This window comes from Doryrhamphus excisus, linkage group LG2, assembly GCF_037039965.1.
Source record: "Doryrhamphus excisus strain RoL-2023G ecotype Guam linkage group LG2, RoL_Dexc_Guam_v1.1, whole genome shotgun sequence".
Taxonomy (NCBI): Eukaryota; Metazoa; Chordata; class Actinopteri; order Syngnathiformes; family Syngnathidae; genus Doryrhamphus; species Doryrhamphus excisus.
In genome coordinates this window covers 10,426,025-10,441,985 of record NC_136358.1, presented here as the reverse complement: position 1 = coordinate 10,441,985, position 15,961 = coordinate 10,426,025, and the positions used below count along the sequence as shown (strand labels likewise).

Below are 15,961 nucleotides of genomic sequence, written 5' to 3'. Positions count from 1 at the left end.
TTTGGTGCACCTTTAATTGTCATTTTGTATGCTGTTACATTTGTGGGAAGACTTTAGGGAAGACCCCTTTGTGTTCCCACGGCAGAAAGACAGGTCTACCTGGATGAGTTTGGTGTAGAAGAAGACCTTTGGGATGAACTGGAACAGTGGACACCCCCTGAAATTGTATGAAAATAGTACAAGGTTACTGATGGCTGTCTGTCTTCCAGGTGGTCTACAGACGTGCCGACATGGCCATCGGCTCCCTCACCATCAACGAGGAGCGCTCAGAAATAATCGACTTCTCTGTGCCGTTCGTGGAGACGGGCATCAGCGTCATGGTCGCCCGCAGCAACGGGACCGTCTCTCCATCTGCCTTCCTTGGTATGGACATCAACAGACTCCTCCCAAGTTTGATTCCTGTTTGCCTTCCCCGCGCTGCTTTCTCTGGGGATGGCCTACTTTTAAAACCTCCTCCTCCTCCGCCGTTGCCACTTTCCTCTTCAGGAAAAAGTTTAATGAAGCTTTTATCCGACTGATAGCTGGAGCCTACAACAACCCCCAAACCTCACACTTTGGTTTGTCTCCCCCTGCAGAACCCTACAGCCCGGCCGTGTGGGTCATGATGTTTGTCATGTGCTTGACGGTGGTGGCCATCACCGTCTTCGTGTTCGAGTACTTCAGTCCAGTGAGTTACAACCGCAGCCTGATGAGCGCCAAAGGTGAGCTTCATCCCGACATGTCCTGCTAGCGCACCAGCCCCTCCCCTTCCGAGGCTAATCAATCCCAGCATGCAACCCCGGCAGAGCGTGCCTAGTCTGCAGGTCTGAAAGGTCATTTTCTCCTTTTAATTAACGTTCGACTGCGCGATAATCAAAGTTGGATGGATGGTGGCGGCTCCCCTAGCTTGTGCCGTGATGGAAAGTGTTGTTCTGCTGGAAGTTTGCAACACGTGAATGATGTTGACATGAAATGCGACCCGTTGTGAGTTGGGTGAGCAATAGATGAGGGAAATGGCAGACTCATCAATCAACCAATCAGTCAATCAATCAATCAATCAATCAACCACAAAACCTATGAACAAATTAAATAATCCTCTTAAATATTTTACATTTGAGCTGGCAAGGAACCATGTATGGCAGGGTGTCCCAATCGTACAGTGGCCAAAAAGTCGTCTTTAGGTTGTGGGCCAACCTGGACATTACAACCCTAACCTTGTATCCTTCTTATTCTTTCCGCTGACATTTTCAAGGCGTGTACATTTATGCATATTTAAAGTATTAAAAAGCTTAAAACCTTCCTGTCCTTTCAGCCAACATTTGGTGAATGAAGCACACTCATAAGCATCACCGATGCACACCTCGTTTCAAGTTGCCAACACGACAGGACATGTCCCAATAATCTTTTGTATCGGCCAAAATCAGAACATTTTTGATGAGCACCTCCACACCTCGATGGCGGTTGCCTGCACATGCAGTGCTGGGATCGAGGATAGCAACATCATGCACCCTCATGGTGGCGTCTTCAGGTTGGGACAAAATGTACCTGGGAGCTGGTCAATGTCTTTTTATATCGACATGGTTTTTTGAAACTTCACTTGTGTGGATGAACTTTTTCTTTACATTAGCAGGATATACGAGTACGTTTTTTTTGGCGTAGTGTTGGTTTCACTAAAGCGATTGTTGCTTGACCACCTTGTCGTCATTCTCTGGGTCTGAGTGTTTTATATCAACACAACAACATTACAATCTGTGAAATGTGTAGTTTGCAGCTGTGGAATGAGTAGAATATGTATTTCCCAGCATGCTTTGCTGGAGTTAAAATGATGACTTTTGACTTTCTTGTGCCTCTTAAAGGTGATATTTTGTCCAGACAATTGGAATAGTTAAAGTGATGCCGTTTTTAGTCATGTACAGTTAAATGTTATTTTGCAGTTCAGGGGGCTAAATATGGCCCCAGGAACTGAGTTTGTCACACGTGATTCGTGGTAACTTAGAGTGAAAAACTATACAATAACAAACTATAAAATGAGCATTTTGAAATTATTATTACTGGGGCTGTCAAAGTTAATGTGTTAATGACGCGTTAACAGAAGTTGTGCTTGAACGGCGGTCATTTTTTGGATGCACAATTAACGTGCGCTCCTCCTGTTTGACCCTCGGTCCCCACCATAGTTTGATTGAAGCACGGTAACTCTGTAGCCACAAGCTGGAACAAATATTGATGGGAAATGGGGAAAGAAAAGAGTATTTAGATTGGTAAAGTTAGCTTCAAAGCCCTGGCAGATGGCTCTTGTAGCAAGACCAAAGTTATTTGTATCTACTGTCGCTGTGTTTGACTTATCACGGATTACATGGCCTGCCAGAGACTGGAGCAGTGCAGGTATTGTTTTTATTGTCGTATACAGTGCTACCTTGGCATAAGAGTGGCCCAACTAACCAGTGCTTTTCACATTTTTACATCTTTCTGATGATTTTGGCATTGAACTGCCAGCTAAATTGGAGTTCCAGCTGCTATTGACTGGCTGTCAATGTGATGACCGTGGTTGAAGTCCAGTGCTGTGCTAGCGTTAGCCATTTATTATAGAACTACCACAATGATGCACATTAGCACTCACAGTCATCAAATCTTACCTTTATGCATTCCCACATAGTATCAGCATTTGGGAGCAAATAGGAGGTGAAAGAAAAAAGGGGAAAATACATCCAAATACATCCATACATTTCTCTGGGCATCGGAGAACGGTGCATTGGTGCGTTCAATGAAAAAGTAGGAAAAAAAGTAGGAAAGTAGGAAAAAAAGCGCAGCTCACTTTAAACATTCAATAACTGTGGAAATAGTAAGAGTATTGTAATAAAATAATATTTACTGTAATATAATGAGGATTTTCTATGTATTTTAATGTGTTTTAAAAGACAAATGAAATGACATTAGGTTTGCAATTTGGATGAAATGTTTTATGACTATTGCCCAATGTTTTAGGTATTTTCATTTCATGAAGGAAAGGTGCATTGAGGCAAATCTTTAATAATAATCCTTTCTGAATGTTCCTAAATAGGCTTTTTTACTCACAAACATTTAGAATTTAAAACCAGTATCATACATAAACAAATCTTATTTTGAGCTGACACAAATAAACAAAAACATGTTAGTGTGAGAAGTCTCACTCGCTCACATTTTGCTGAACGTTTGTGGGCGAGTTTGTGAGCTAACATGCTAATAATAAAGAAAAATAGTAATACAAAATATACTTGCTGACTGTATTGTTTTAAATAATGCCCCCAAGTTCCAATAATTGATATCCTTTTACATAACATTGGATGTAATTATCCTTGTAGTTGCACATCGAATCGTTTACCACAAAAAGATCTCCCCTACTTGTTATAGATAAAAACTTATTTCTATCTGCGATTAAATGTGATTAAATCTGAGTTACCTGTGGACAAAATGTGATTAATCATGATCAAATATTGTAATCGATGGACAGCCCTAATTATATAGTGTATGTATCAATTGCTGTATATATATATTCCTTTTTATACACCCCCATCAACAGTTAAGACGAGAGCTCAGAGAAGCCATGCAATACAAATAAAAAGAGTCAAAAGGAGTGAGTGATGAGTAGCTGTGCCATTCTTGTTGATGCTTTGGGCATGCTTGATGTTCCCAGGAGGCTGAAGATGGCTTCACTGTCTGGAACTCATGTCCATTTTTGTAAATCCATCCCAAATGTTCTCCATTGGAGCTAGATGAAGGGAAGACCCAGGATGGTCCAAAAGTGTCAGCTTGTTCCTCTGGAAGAAGTCCTTTGTCAAGTGTTAAAAAGCCAGTCATTACCACACAGACCAGGGCCTTCAGTCATGAGGGATCCCCCCCTCTTCCCTCCACATAGCCGGCTGCCGTTTGACGCCCCCGCGTGACCTGAAGCTCCATCGTTTTATTGAAGGATGAGGATGGTGGAAAACATCTCAGGTGGGATCTCCTTGTCATGCCAGTAATGGACCGTCAATTTAATTTAATTCAATTCAATTCAAAACACTTTATTTATCCCCGAGGGGCAATTTATAAAGAGCAGGATATGGAATGAAAAATGTAAAAGCAGACAAGGACAAGTAAAACAGCAGACACTACTGAACACACACATACCTAGAAGAATAAATAGTAATTAAATATTAAAGAAAAAAGTAAAACAGGTTAAATGGAGGTTGTGCAAAATCTGGACAGGGAGGGGTCCAAGTTCAGAAGCTGGACTGCTGTGGAGACAAAGGTAGCCCTCCTCCTTTGTGTTCTACAGCATGGGCATCTCAGTCTACGACCTGATGGAAGCCACTCAAACACAGGGTGTAGTGCGCGGGAGGGGTCCTGTAGGATCCTGTGAGCAGTGCGGGTTATTTGCTGATCGCAATATAAAGAAAGAGCTATAGCAGGATGGCCAATGATCTTGGAGCAAACTCTGAATAAGCGAGTCCAGTCCTGAAGATGCAGGGAATAAAACCATGAGATGAATGAAAAGGTCAATATGCTCTCAATAAAAGTGTGGTAGAAGGTCAGCAAAACTTTTTTGTTCACTCCAAAGGAACTCAGCTTCCTCAACATGTACTGTCTCTGATTGCACTTCTTGAGGATCTCCTCTGTATTGGATGAAAACATCAGAAGGCCATCAAATATAGTGCCCAGATACCTATACTCCTCAACTCCTGCTTGTTCAAGGTTCCATATTTTTCCAAGAGGTGTGTCAGCATAGTGTAGCGTTGATACTGATCTCACCTGTCCACATCTACAGTACATTTGGACATAACGAGCACAGAAAATATGTGCCATATTCAAGTATTACAATGTGATAGCGCTGAAAAAGAAGGGCAAAGCGGAGAAAACGGGAGGTAAAAAAACAAGTGTGATGCTGATCAATACTAAGACTTTTCAGCTCCACTGGCTTTAGACAATCTTTCAATTAAAAGTCAGCATACAGATGTAACTCCTGTCAGTCTCACCATAGCTTCCATTTCTGTCTCTCCAGCTTCGGGCGGCCCCACCTTCACCATCGGCAAGTCTGTGTGGCTGCTGTGGGGCATTGTCTTCAACAACTCGGTGCCCATTGAGAACCCCAAGGGAACCACCAGCAAGATCATGGTGCTCATCTGGGCCTTCTTCGCCGTCATCTTCCTGGCCTCTTACACTGCCAACCTGGCCGCCTTCATGATCCAGGAGCAGTACATCGACACGGTGTCGGGGCTCTCGGACAAGAAGGTAAGAGATGGGCTGGAAAGACGTTGGAATGTCAGAATGGAGCACAGCGCTGTCAATGAGCAAATCCATAGCTGACTGGTGGCAGCACCAGCTTTTGTTGCCAGTGTTTGTCCATCAATAATCCACCACTCAGTAGTCAGTAGACGTAGGCATCGCTAAATGTCAATATGCACATTCAATATGCACAATATTCACATACCAGAAGGGTTTGGTGCAGACTGAAGATCCCAGTGACTCTCCAGATCCAGCAGATGCAACAACAGCGTGCAGCAGTTTGCGCCTAACTTGTGTAATGTGCTTCACTGCCACCTACAGGACTGGCGTGGAAATGTTTAACTATCAACCAACCACCTTCATGCTGCATTCAGTGATGCCCTTTTGCTGATTTATGCACCAAGAGCACTCACTCTGGTCTGGTTCCATCCTGTGGTTCCTGGGGGTCCGACTGTACAATGCTTGTTGCCTTATGATTGGATGGCCGTGTCAAAACGACAGGATGACTGTCAAATTGGATTTCATTTCACTGAAAAGTACCTCATCCTCCCCCCGTCCCCCTCTTTGCCTCCTTTATGCACCTCCTTTCACCGTTCCTTCTTTGGAGTCCTCACATCACCTAATTTCTCTCCATTTTCCGCATTCCGTTCTCCCCTTTTACACTCACCCTGGCTTCAGTTTCTCTCCTCTCTTTTTTCTCTCATCCCATCATCTCCCGTTTGTTCCCTCATCCTCCCCATCCTCACCCCCCCCCCCCCATTCCCCTCATCTAACTCCAGTTCCAGAAGCCACACGAGCATTACCCTCCTTTCCGCTTCGGGACGGTCCCGAACGGCAGCACAGAGAGAAACATCCGCAGCAACTACCCCGACATGCACACACACATGATGAAGTACAACCAGAAGGGGGTGGAGGAGGCGCTCGACAGTCTCAAGAACGGGTACCCAGTTTTTTTTCACATCACAAAAAGATTATATTTAACTTGGCCTGTTGTCACTTGAAGACGTTTTTAGAAGCGCATATTTAAGGAAGATGGGGGATGTATTTTTAGATGAAAACAGGCACCAGGAGTGTAACTTCATTTGTTTTTTTAAAGTGCTGTCTAGGATGAGAGTTGGAGGCCGAGACTATGGCCCATATTTGGGATGATGATGTCATATGAAGAATATTTAGCTGAAAAAGTTATGCATTTATTAATGCACACATATTTCTTCTCAAACGTTCAATAAATGCCAAAGCATATAGTACCAACTCATAAGACGATGCACGAGATTGGGTCCTTGCTGATTATTAATGTTCCCATCTCCTCTTTGAGCTACCACCTTATGGTGGTGGTCCTGGTCTTGGAGTATCATGACAGATGACCAAACAAAGTGTAGCTCAAGTAGACCAGGATGACGGTGACCCCATCAGGGTTTCTGGAGACGAGGACCCTGAACAGTTGAATCTAAAATCACCATATTTGACAGTAAGAGTTTGATGAAACAGAGCTTCTTTTTGGACAGTGTGACTAAATGAGTGCAAATGAATAAATAGATCATATAGATTTTCAGGTGTGCCCAACAATTCTATTGCATACTGAGTGTAGACAGAAATTGTCAATTGGCAGGAAGCTGGATGCCTTTATCTATGATGCAGCCGTGCTGAACTACATGGCGGGAAAAGACGAAGGCTGCAAGCTGGTGACCATTGGCAGCGGCAAAGTCTTTGCCACCACGGGCTACGGCATCGCCCTGCAGAAGGACTCCCACTGGAAGAGGCTCATTGACCTGGCGCTACTGCAGTTCCTTGGAGACGGTGCGTGACCGATCCAAACCCACCCTGTACTGGTTTGGATCTTTGAAGTCCAAAGATTATCCCCTATGGGGTCCGTTATGGGGGCAGAATTTTTTTCCAAGCTCTCAAGCAATTGGTGACAGTCCACTTTGCTTTGTAGCAGAGAGGCTGGCTTTCTGGGAAGATGTAAACCCTGCAGAACGCTGTGGCGTGTGAGGGAAATGATTATCTCCATTACACACACACACATCCGACACAAACACAACATGAAGGCTGCCCGCGTGGACTTAATACCCGAACTCCACTGGGAGGCTTTCGGTATATTCCTAAACACACAACGCACACACGTGAGTGACAAAGGGGGCAATGGGGGTTGAAACGGTTTTTAGAGATATTGTAGATGGATTGAACTGGAGCAATCCTCCTCCTGTCTTCAGGCGTCGGCATCATAATCTGTCACTCCCTTCCTCTTCCATTTGCAGGAGACACTCAGCGCCTGGAGACGGTGTGGCTGTCGGGCATCTGTCTGAACGAGAAGAACGAGGTGATGAGCAGCAAGCTGGACATCGACAACATGGCAGGCGTCTTCTACATGCTGCTGGTGGCCATGGGCCTCAGCCTGTTGGTCTTTGCCTGGGAGCACCTGCTCTACTGGAAGCTGCGACACTCGCTGCACAAGTCGCGCAAGCTTGACTTCCTGTTGGCCATCAGCAGGGTGAGGGTTCCCGTGAATCGTGATGTGTTTGGGAGTGCTGAGGAGTAGGACATTATGCACTTGGACATCTCAGTAGACAAAAAACAATCTAAATCATTTTGTGTATCAATACCACTAAATGGACCTTTACCTGTAAAGTGCTTTTCTACACTCAAGGTTCTCAAAGCGCTTTGACAAAGTCAGCACTTTTACCGACATCATCAACTGGGGGTTCAGTATCTTGCCCAAGGATACTTTGACATGGTCACCATAGGACATAGGATTCAACCAACAACCTTCAGCTTGGACGACTACCACTCGACCACCTGAGCCACACCACCCCCAACATTAGCTACAAACAATGCCCTTCCCAATAAATACAGATCTATAGGAGGTCTTTCCCATATGTGGCGTTAGTTTGTTGTACATTCCTGAAAACGTACAATGATTGTTGAGGCTGTAGATGTAAAAGCAAGGAGGAGATGAAGCGTCCATTCCGGGTGTTGGCTCTGCGCTGAACTTTAAAGGTCTCATTGTGCTTTCACGTAACTCAGCAGCTGGTGAGCTGGCGCCATTGTTGCTGTTGGAATGTGACTATTGAGACTGCAGCCTCTGTGCTGCTCTTCTGTGTAATTACACCATTCAGCCCAGATCAGATTAACAGCTAAAAGGGCTATCAGATCCTAAAACCGCATGAGGTGCCCCCGAGGGCATCATTAAATTCAGCTTTTTTTCTAGAATGTGCGAGTTGAGCGTCCGTCGGATTTGTATTTGTCCGTGAATTGCTCTGCGGGCGTCGTTTGACTCGTCAGTTTAGTGGGTCGTCTCTCTCTCCCTCTTAGCGCTGGCACTTTTTAGTCGCAGGAGAATATCCACGCACGGGGATGCCAAGTGGCAAATCTAACCCCGGTCTTCGCTGCATGCTAAGCTAGGCTGCATTGCTACTTTTAGTTTAGTTTGGTTTCTGACTGAAAGATTACACACACGCTGTTGAAATGTCATACGTTTTAATCGTCTGATGAACCGCCCACTAACATTTTCGTCCAGTCTCAGACATTTGTCACATTTTAATCATCAAAGAGCTACTACGTTTAGCTCGTCACCGTCTCGTTTTCATCAGGAAAAAAGCTTTGTTAACAAAATGATTTGGTTATGGTCATTGTGGATGAAAACAACACTGTTTTTTTCATGATGTTCTAAGAGTAGTAATTAATATCTGTACCTGAGGCTTGTTCACGGGAACCAAACATGAGAAGACTCTATAATCTGCATTACTTGTTTGCTGGAGATTTGAGAGAAGAGGCACTTACTTTTAAAGCTGAGACTCGCATTGATAAAACGAAAAAAGAAAGACCTCCTTCCTCATAGGGACGATACCTCCTCTGACCTGCCCTCTTTGCCCCAATTATATGCCCGCCACTTTGTAATAAAGGAGGTGTTGCTACACATCTTGAAATAAAGCTACTAATTGTAAGTTTGATTATTTGTTTTATCTTCTATCAATATGCTAACCTAGCATGGTCACATTTTAACAATGTAATGTTAGCACTTGAGTTGAAATAGCTACGCTAGTGTTGCTGTGTGTGTCCTCCTGCCCGCCTTCTTTGTGATACCACATTGTATGGGATATATGGTGTATATGTCAAACGTACATAACATTTTTTTTAACACAGACAAAGCTCATTAGCACTCAAAACAACATGTTCCCAGTAGGGCTTATTAAAAGCGCTTTGAAACAATTAACTTCTGCTATGCTACTGTGGGACAACTTACTCAAAATTGTTGAAAAATGCTACAATTCTGACAAGGAACCACTGCAGTCCAATAAAGCTTCCCAATTTTCCCAAATGTTTCTTTCACACAAATTCTCTTTTCTGTTTTGTTTCTTGATGGCTTCTGTGTTTTCAACCTTTGTCTTTCACTTCCAGGGTATCTACAGTTGTTTCAAAGGGGTGGAGGATAATGGCCGTTCTGGTCTTGCTAAACCAGACCTGACGTCCAACTACGCCCAAGCCAACATGCTGAAGATGCTGCGCACCGCCAAGGACTTGGTCTCCACTGCCAATGTGGAGAGCTCTTTGGACAACGCCACCAAGACCATAGAGCACTTGAGTCGGCATGGTGGAAGCTTGCCCGTTCGTGTCCCGCACGCCGCTACAGAGACCGTACCGGGAGGATTCGCATACATCATGGAGAACCACTTACCACAGAGATCCAGCTCCCCGCCTCTGGCCGCCATTACGTCATTGAAAAAGCAGAGGGCCGTGACTAGGCCCACGCCGCTGCGCTACACGCTCCCGACTCGCTCTACTTCCTGTTTGTATGAGCGTTCGCTTCCCGTTTCCAGCCTTAGTACCCCCCAACTGGCAGTTAGTGAGACATTCCCCCATCAACATTCCCACCACTACCAGACCACCGGAAGACTCTATGCGGATGCCCACCCGCACTCGCAGTTCATTTCTTACACTGACTTGCAGCTACCTGACATCTATACCTCCCACCCCATCTCTTTGCCCCAAAACCAGCACACAGAAGTGGGCGTCTACCAGAGGAAACACAGATCTAAGAGCTTCCAGTGTGGGGACGGGGATGCAGAGAGAAAAAATTTTAGGAATCCTGAAAAGAATGAGCCTCCCATCTGCCTCAGTGAGCTGAAAGCCAACCACCTGCAGGACAACCACATCTCTGCACCCAGCATGGAGAGTATCTACTCTGTGGAGGGTACGTGTCCCCAGGTGGAGAACTACAGTTCCTGGCCTCCAGAGGACCTCATGCTCAGGGGAAAACGCAGGCGCCGCCGCTCCTCTTTCCTTAAAGCCACTTGGGGGAGCGAGCAGATCCACCAGCTGGACGAATCCCAGTCATCTCTCTCAAGCCAGTCGCCCTCCACGCTTCCAGACCTGTTCCCTTGCATCGTCACACAGACCACACCTGTTAAGGCCTACAACCCTGCCTCCGTCCGGAACAACCTGTGCCTCCCTCGGAACCAGGCCTACCTGCACATCAGGGAGGACCACAGAAGGCCTACTGGGCGTAAAGGCCAAAGGCTGCGATACTCCCACTCCACTCATCTCCCAACATACGGAGAAGCGGTGCGGCATGGTGCTGGTCTTGGGCGAGGGATGGTGCGAAGAGCCACTAGCTTGCTCAGCAAACAATACGCCCACTACCTGAACTCTTATCCTGGGCTACCACTCTGCCATTCTACCCTGCAGTGCCACAACCAGACCCGAGGCAGGCACCCGGGCCCCAGCCCAGTGTGCCAGCTGCTTGCCTGTGGTGGTGGACGATGTGGGGGTCAGCGGGCCCTCTTGTACCAGGACAGTGTGTACGGAGGTTATGGGGTCTATCAGGGCTCCCAGACTGGATCCGACACTCATGTGAGTCAAGGAGGACTCGGCCAGTCTGTGGGGAGTCCGTGTGTGCTCCGTCCCTGGAGACGGGTGTCCAGTTTGGAGTCGGAGGTGTGAACCAGGAGGAGACAACAGACCACTGTGGAGAAGGTTAGGTCCTTATAGTACAAGTTCTTGTGAGTTGAATTAGCAGTTTACCCCTGAGAACACTGTTGAAAGTTGGCAATATTGAGCCTCTCTCTGCTTTTGTGTCCATTTTATGGGCTTTAAATGTGCACTGAAGTGTCGGCGTGTCGGTGCGTGGTGGATGTATAACCAGAGTTGTCCTGCTGTGATTGTGGCGTATATATTTTACTGTGGATGGAATTCACACTTTGGTGTTGTTGACGTGATAACGCTGTGAGGAGATTAAAGGATCTTTGAAAACTGTCATCTAAAAAAAACAATACAAAGCAGACACAGTAGCGACGTGTTATGATAGGACGCACACAAATCAGACATTTTGACAGAGCAGCGTTTTTTGGGAGGACATAATCGGTTTGAGGATCTGCAAAAAGATATCAGGTACCTTCTTTAAAGTGGTTATCTATTTTTGCAGCAACTTATTAGAGTGTTTTCAAAGACGTGAAGAAGCATCACAGATCTGAAAGCTCATCTTCACAAGTTTTTGTTGGCAGGTTTATGCAAAAACTGCAGAACCCATTTTTATGGAACTTTGTAGGGAATTGTGGTGTGGGCCGGTGAAGAACTTACCAACATTTTGGTGCATATTGAGAACGTTATTTTCTTTTGTCCTCCACCCAGAATGAGAAAAGAACAGTTTGTCTTCCAAGAACCAGGAAGTAGCCTGCCACCAAGAACACTTTTAATGCTTTAGTTTTAGTTTGGCCTTGTAGCCGAGGAAGAGAGACATTGGTCAGCAGTGACTAGCTGCACACTATTGGCTAATTATTGGCGCATGTAGCAGTTTGAGAGCCCAACATTTTCCTCAGGTGTTGACAGAGACCAAAAACGAAGTTGAAGAAGGTTAGGCTTTTAGACTTTGACAAATGCCTCTAATCGGAAAAGAAACAACGTTTTGCTATCCTACCTAATATATCTACTGCCAACAAGTTGCCATAAAAGGAAAGAGAGGGCATCCAATGAGCAGCTCTTAAAGGGGAACTGCACTTTTCTTGATTTTTATTTCCATCATTCCCAATCCTAATGTGGAACATGAGCACATATTTCGTTCCCTTTTCTGTGCATTATAATGTAGGAAAATTAGTTAATATGTGCTAGCTTAAAATGCATGTCATTGGGACGCAGCTATTTTGACGCTTAAGCCAACCACCAACCAGCCAAACACCAACAGTGTTCCATTTCCATAACTGACCTGAGATATTAACCCAGCCACAGCAATATTGTTATTGTAGCAGCTCACACCAAGTACTATATTTCTGGCAGAGTATAACAACACCTTGTCTATAGCTTCGCCCTAGTAATGGTACTTGTACTGTGTTGTTAGTAGGGGTGCTCCGATCGATTGGTCAACAAACGGTATCAGTGAAAAAGGACGGTATCGATAATGGCCGATACTTGCTTTGAAACGCTGATGCCCTCCTCCGATCAGCTCCGCCCCCGCTGCAGGATCCAGAACAAACATGTCTGCAAAACGTGCCTCAAAAATGTCTCACAGGGGGCCGCGTTGAAAAGCTTAGATTGGTGCCTCATTTGGGGTGAACACTTGGCAGGGTGTGGTGAGTTTGAGGCTTGCAATGTGATCATCCGTCACGCAGCGGCTATGAAGCCCCTGACCCAACCTGACTTGCAACATTTGGGGATGAGTACTGCCTCAGTATGGATTTGGTAGCATGCAGACACACTAGCATTTTTAGTGTGGGAGGAACTTTCCTTGTGTGGGGGGGCTGCATCGGACTCTGGATGTTGTGTGATGCATGACGAGTGTGACGAGTGAGCGTTTGTGCCGCGCTTGAAACGGGCACACAGAATTAACACTATTTTATTTCCTCTCTCGGGTTGGCTGCATCTGCGCTTCAGAAGGCAGTGGATGCAGCTGAGGCGGGGGGCTAAGCAGAGGTGGATAAACCTGCTTTTCATTCAGGTTCCCAGTGAATGGTGTGAGAGGACTAGAAATAAATGCATTGTTAAATAGAATAGGTGTGTTGTGGATACCAGCATGTTGTGGTAAAACAAGCTTTGTTTGGCTTGAAATAAGCTAGGAAAATAAATGTTTCCAACAAGAAACCTTGGTGAGCCCTAATATAGCCAGTAGCAGGGCCATTGACGGGGGGGGACAAACAGGTATTTTGTCCCGGGCCCAGGCATGAGAGGAGGCCCAGATCTGGTGTGTGTGTGTGTGTGTGTGGCGAGGGCGGGGGTTATTTTGTCCCAGCCCCAGCCAATGATGTCAATGGCCCTGGCCAGTCGTACATGTAAACATTTACACTGCATCTATGGGATCAGTATTGGTCCCAGCCAACTTCATTTATGGATTAACACATTGATTGGAACATCCCTAGTTGTTAGTTTGGAAAAGTTAAGGCGAGGTATCAATCATGCCTAACATGTGTACTGTTGAGGGTTGTGGCAATAAGCCGAATAGTTGGTCAACATAGAGATTCCAATGTTTTAAATCATCAAAATACTGTAAGTAGTAGGGATGAGCCAGATACTCGATATAAGCCAGTATCCGTTACGGATAATGCATTTTTGCCGGATACGAGTATGAAACGATTACATTTGGTCATTATCATTACACAGTGCATTTTTAAGACAGTGGGCACGATCGTGCATCTGTCACCGACTGTTTTTTTTGTCTGCTTGTTTCGGGTGGTGGCTGGTGATAAAGTAAAGTCAATGCTTGTAGTACTGAACACTGTGCTTTTTTTGGGGGGGGGGGGTCTTGTCCAATCATTGGGGCAGATAATATTATTGATCTAAATGTCCTTACATGCTAAACAGATTTGCTCTGCCAGGGAAAAATGTAAACTCCACTTTCCCTGTTATAAGGAATATTATTTGGCTTTATTTGATGTTTTTTGCGATGCAAATTTGGAGCAGCCGGGTCGGTGCAGGAGGGGGTAGAAAAAAGAAAACAGAAGGGGGGAATACGGGGACATTTAATACACTTGGACTTGTTCATATAGGATCACAGCATACCAGGAACCATAAAAGGTTCTTCGAGAAGTTTTTTTATTGAGGGTTTCATAATAAAATACAGTAGGTAGTTATCTCCATGTGACATGCATTGTTAGCTAGTTCACATTAACTCTATTTATAGTGTTATAATGCACAGAAAGTGTTGATGATGTTTCACACAAGACTTGTGGTTAATGGGCAAAATCCCTCCAAAAGTGCAGTTCCCCAGGGAAGGAAAAGCTCACTTTTTGGTGGCAATGTTGTGCATCATCCACAATCCTCATGTGAGGCATGAACCCACATCTTTCTCTTTTCTATGTGTTCTAAAGATATAAAAACAGGTAAAAAGAGGCAGCCAATGAAGGCACATAATGGGACACACCCATTGGGCCTAGAAAGGCGCTATTTAAAACATTGATGCTAAGATGTCATACGTGTAGTATTTTTGTATAACTTCCTTCCTGGGTGCATTGATGTCACATAGCAACATAGTAAGGAAGGCTACATCTAGCCTAGGCACCTAGGCATCGGGCGCCAGTGTGTGCTGAAGCTAGTCACAATTCGGCTAGTAGCTAGCCCGTGTGGTGTGGTGTCACTACGCCAGTAAGGTAGTTCTTGGGCGGAACAATGTTCCAAACGATAATAATTACAATGTTCCTCTATATATTTGGCTCACATGATGGAAATTAAGCCTTGTTGGCTTTTTGGAGTTTTTTCAGGAGGCTTTATAGGTGGAAAAGGTGTCCTATCTGCCTCTTTTTGTTTTGTTGTATATCTTTAGACGGCACAGAAAGGAGGAAGCCGTGTGTTTATGTTTGACATAAGAATTGTGGATGATTGGCAACATTCCAAAAAAGTTGTTTTCCTTGAAAGAAAGCAGTCCACATGAACACAAAGCAACGATCCGGACAGCACTGACCAGCACGAGGTGTCTTATTAACCAAACATGGGCTCTTCGTCCTCATCGGGTCTCAGCGTGGGGCCGCAGTACAGCACAGACAACACACAGGGCCTCACAGTATTTATTCCAAAATGCTATATTCATCTTATTGAGTGTCATTATTCATGTAATCTACTTAGGATAGGAATTTATAGGCACTTTTCGATATTTTCCCATTTGTGGCACATGATGTAAAGCTAGCCACTTTGTTATTATTGTATTCATAACTCAGCTCTGTTTGCTTAGTAGGATGTCCACTCCCCCTTCTTTTGTATTCCCCTCTTCCTTGTCCTGCTTCCCCATCCCCCGTAATTGCTTAATGATCAATTTTAAATGAGGTGATTGAGCGCTATTATACTATCTGTATCACCCACCATCCTCAGCCCTGTAATTAATCACTTAGACCAATTAAAGAGCCTTTTTGGATGAACACAAGTACGTGTCTCTTTTTGTAAAGAGCCTTGAGTCACATTGCCTTTCACATTTACCCCCCTGTTCCCTGCCTTAGATGGTTTGGTCAATCTCAGGGCGACGGTTTGCTACTGAGCTACCTGAACCAGACAGACCATCCTAGTAGGACGAGTCCATCGTCTCAAACCAACTGCAACTGATCTTACCATGCGATGGTTAGCATCCTAGCATTCAGGATGTTTGGGGAGCAAGTCAACTGCTGATTGACATGGATCCGAATCAGAGAAGAATGATTTTGATTGTTTTTGATCATCTTTGATTGTTAGCAGGATTACGCACCAATCCTGATTTTCAGAGAATCAGACATTAGGATTTTCAGATGAAGGGCTAGGCTTCACGTTACGGCTGGGGTCTGTGTGGTGGAAT

General features: G+C 45.0%; 1 protein-coding gene across 1 annotated transcript in view; it reads left to right on the top strand.

The window, feature by feature from the left end:
* Positions 1 to 13,931, top strand: part of LOC131126084 (glutamate receptor ionotropic, NMDA 2C-like) — a 51,238-nt gene extending 37,307 nt beyond the window's left edge. The window contains exons 10-16 of the mRNA XM_058068266.2: positions 210 to 363; positions 576 to 701; positions 4,997 to 5,226; positions 6,000 to 6,160; positions 6,830 to 7,017; positions 7,479 to 7,711; positions 9,619 to 13,931. Coding sequence (XP_057924249.2) covers positions 210 to 363; positions 576 to 701; positions 4,997 to 5,226; positions 6,000 to 6,160; positions 6,830 to 7,017; positions 7,479 to 7,711; positions 9,619 to 11,160 — 2,634 coding nt within the window. The 3' untranslated portion in view covers positions 11,161 to 13,931. The remainder of the gene's footprint in view (positions 1 to 209; positions 364 to 575; positions 702 to 4,996; positions 5,227 to 5,999; positions 6,161 to 6,829; positions 7,018 to 7,478; positions 7,712 to 9,618) is intronic.
* Positions 13,932 to 15,961: the final 2,030 nt, after the last annotated feature.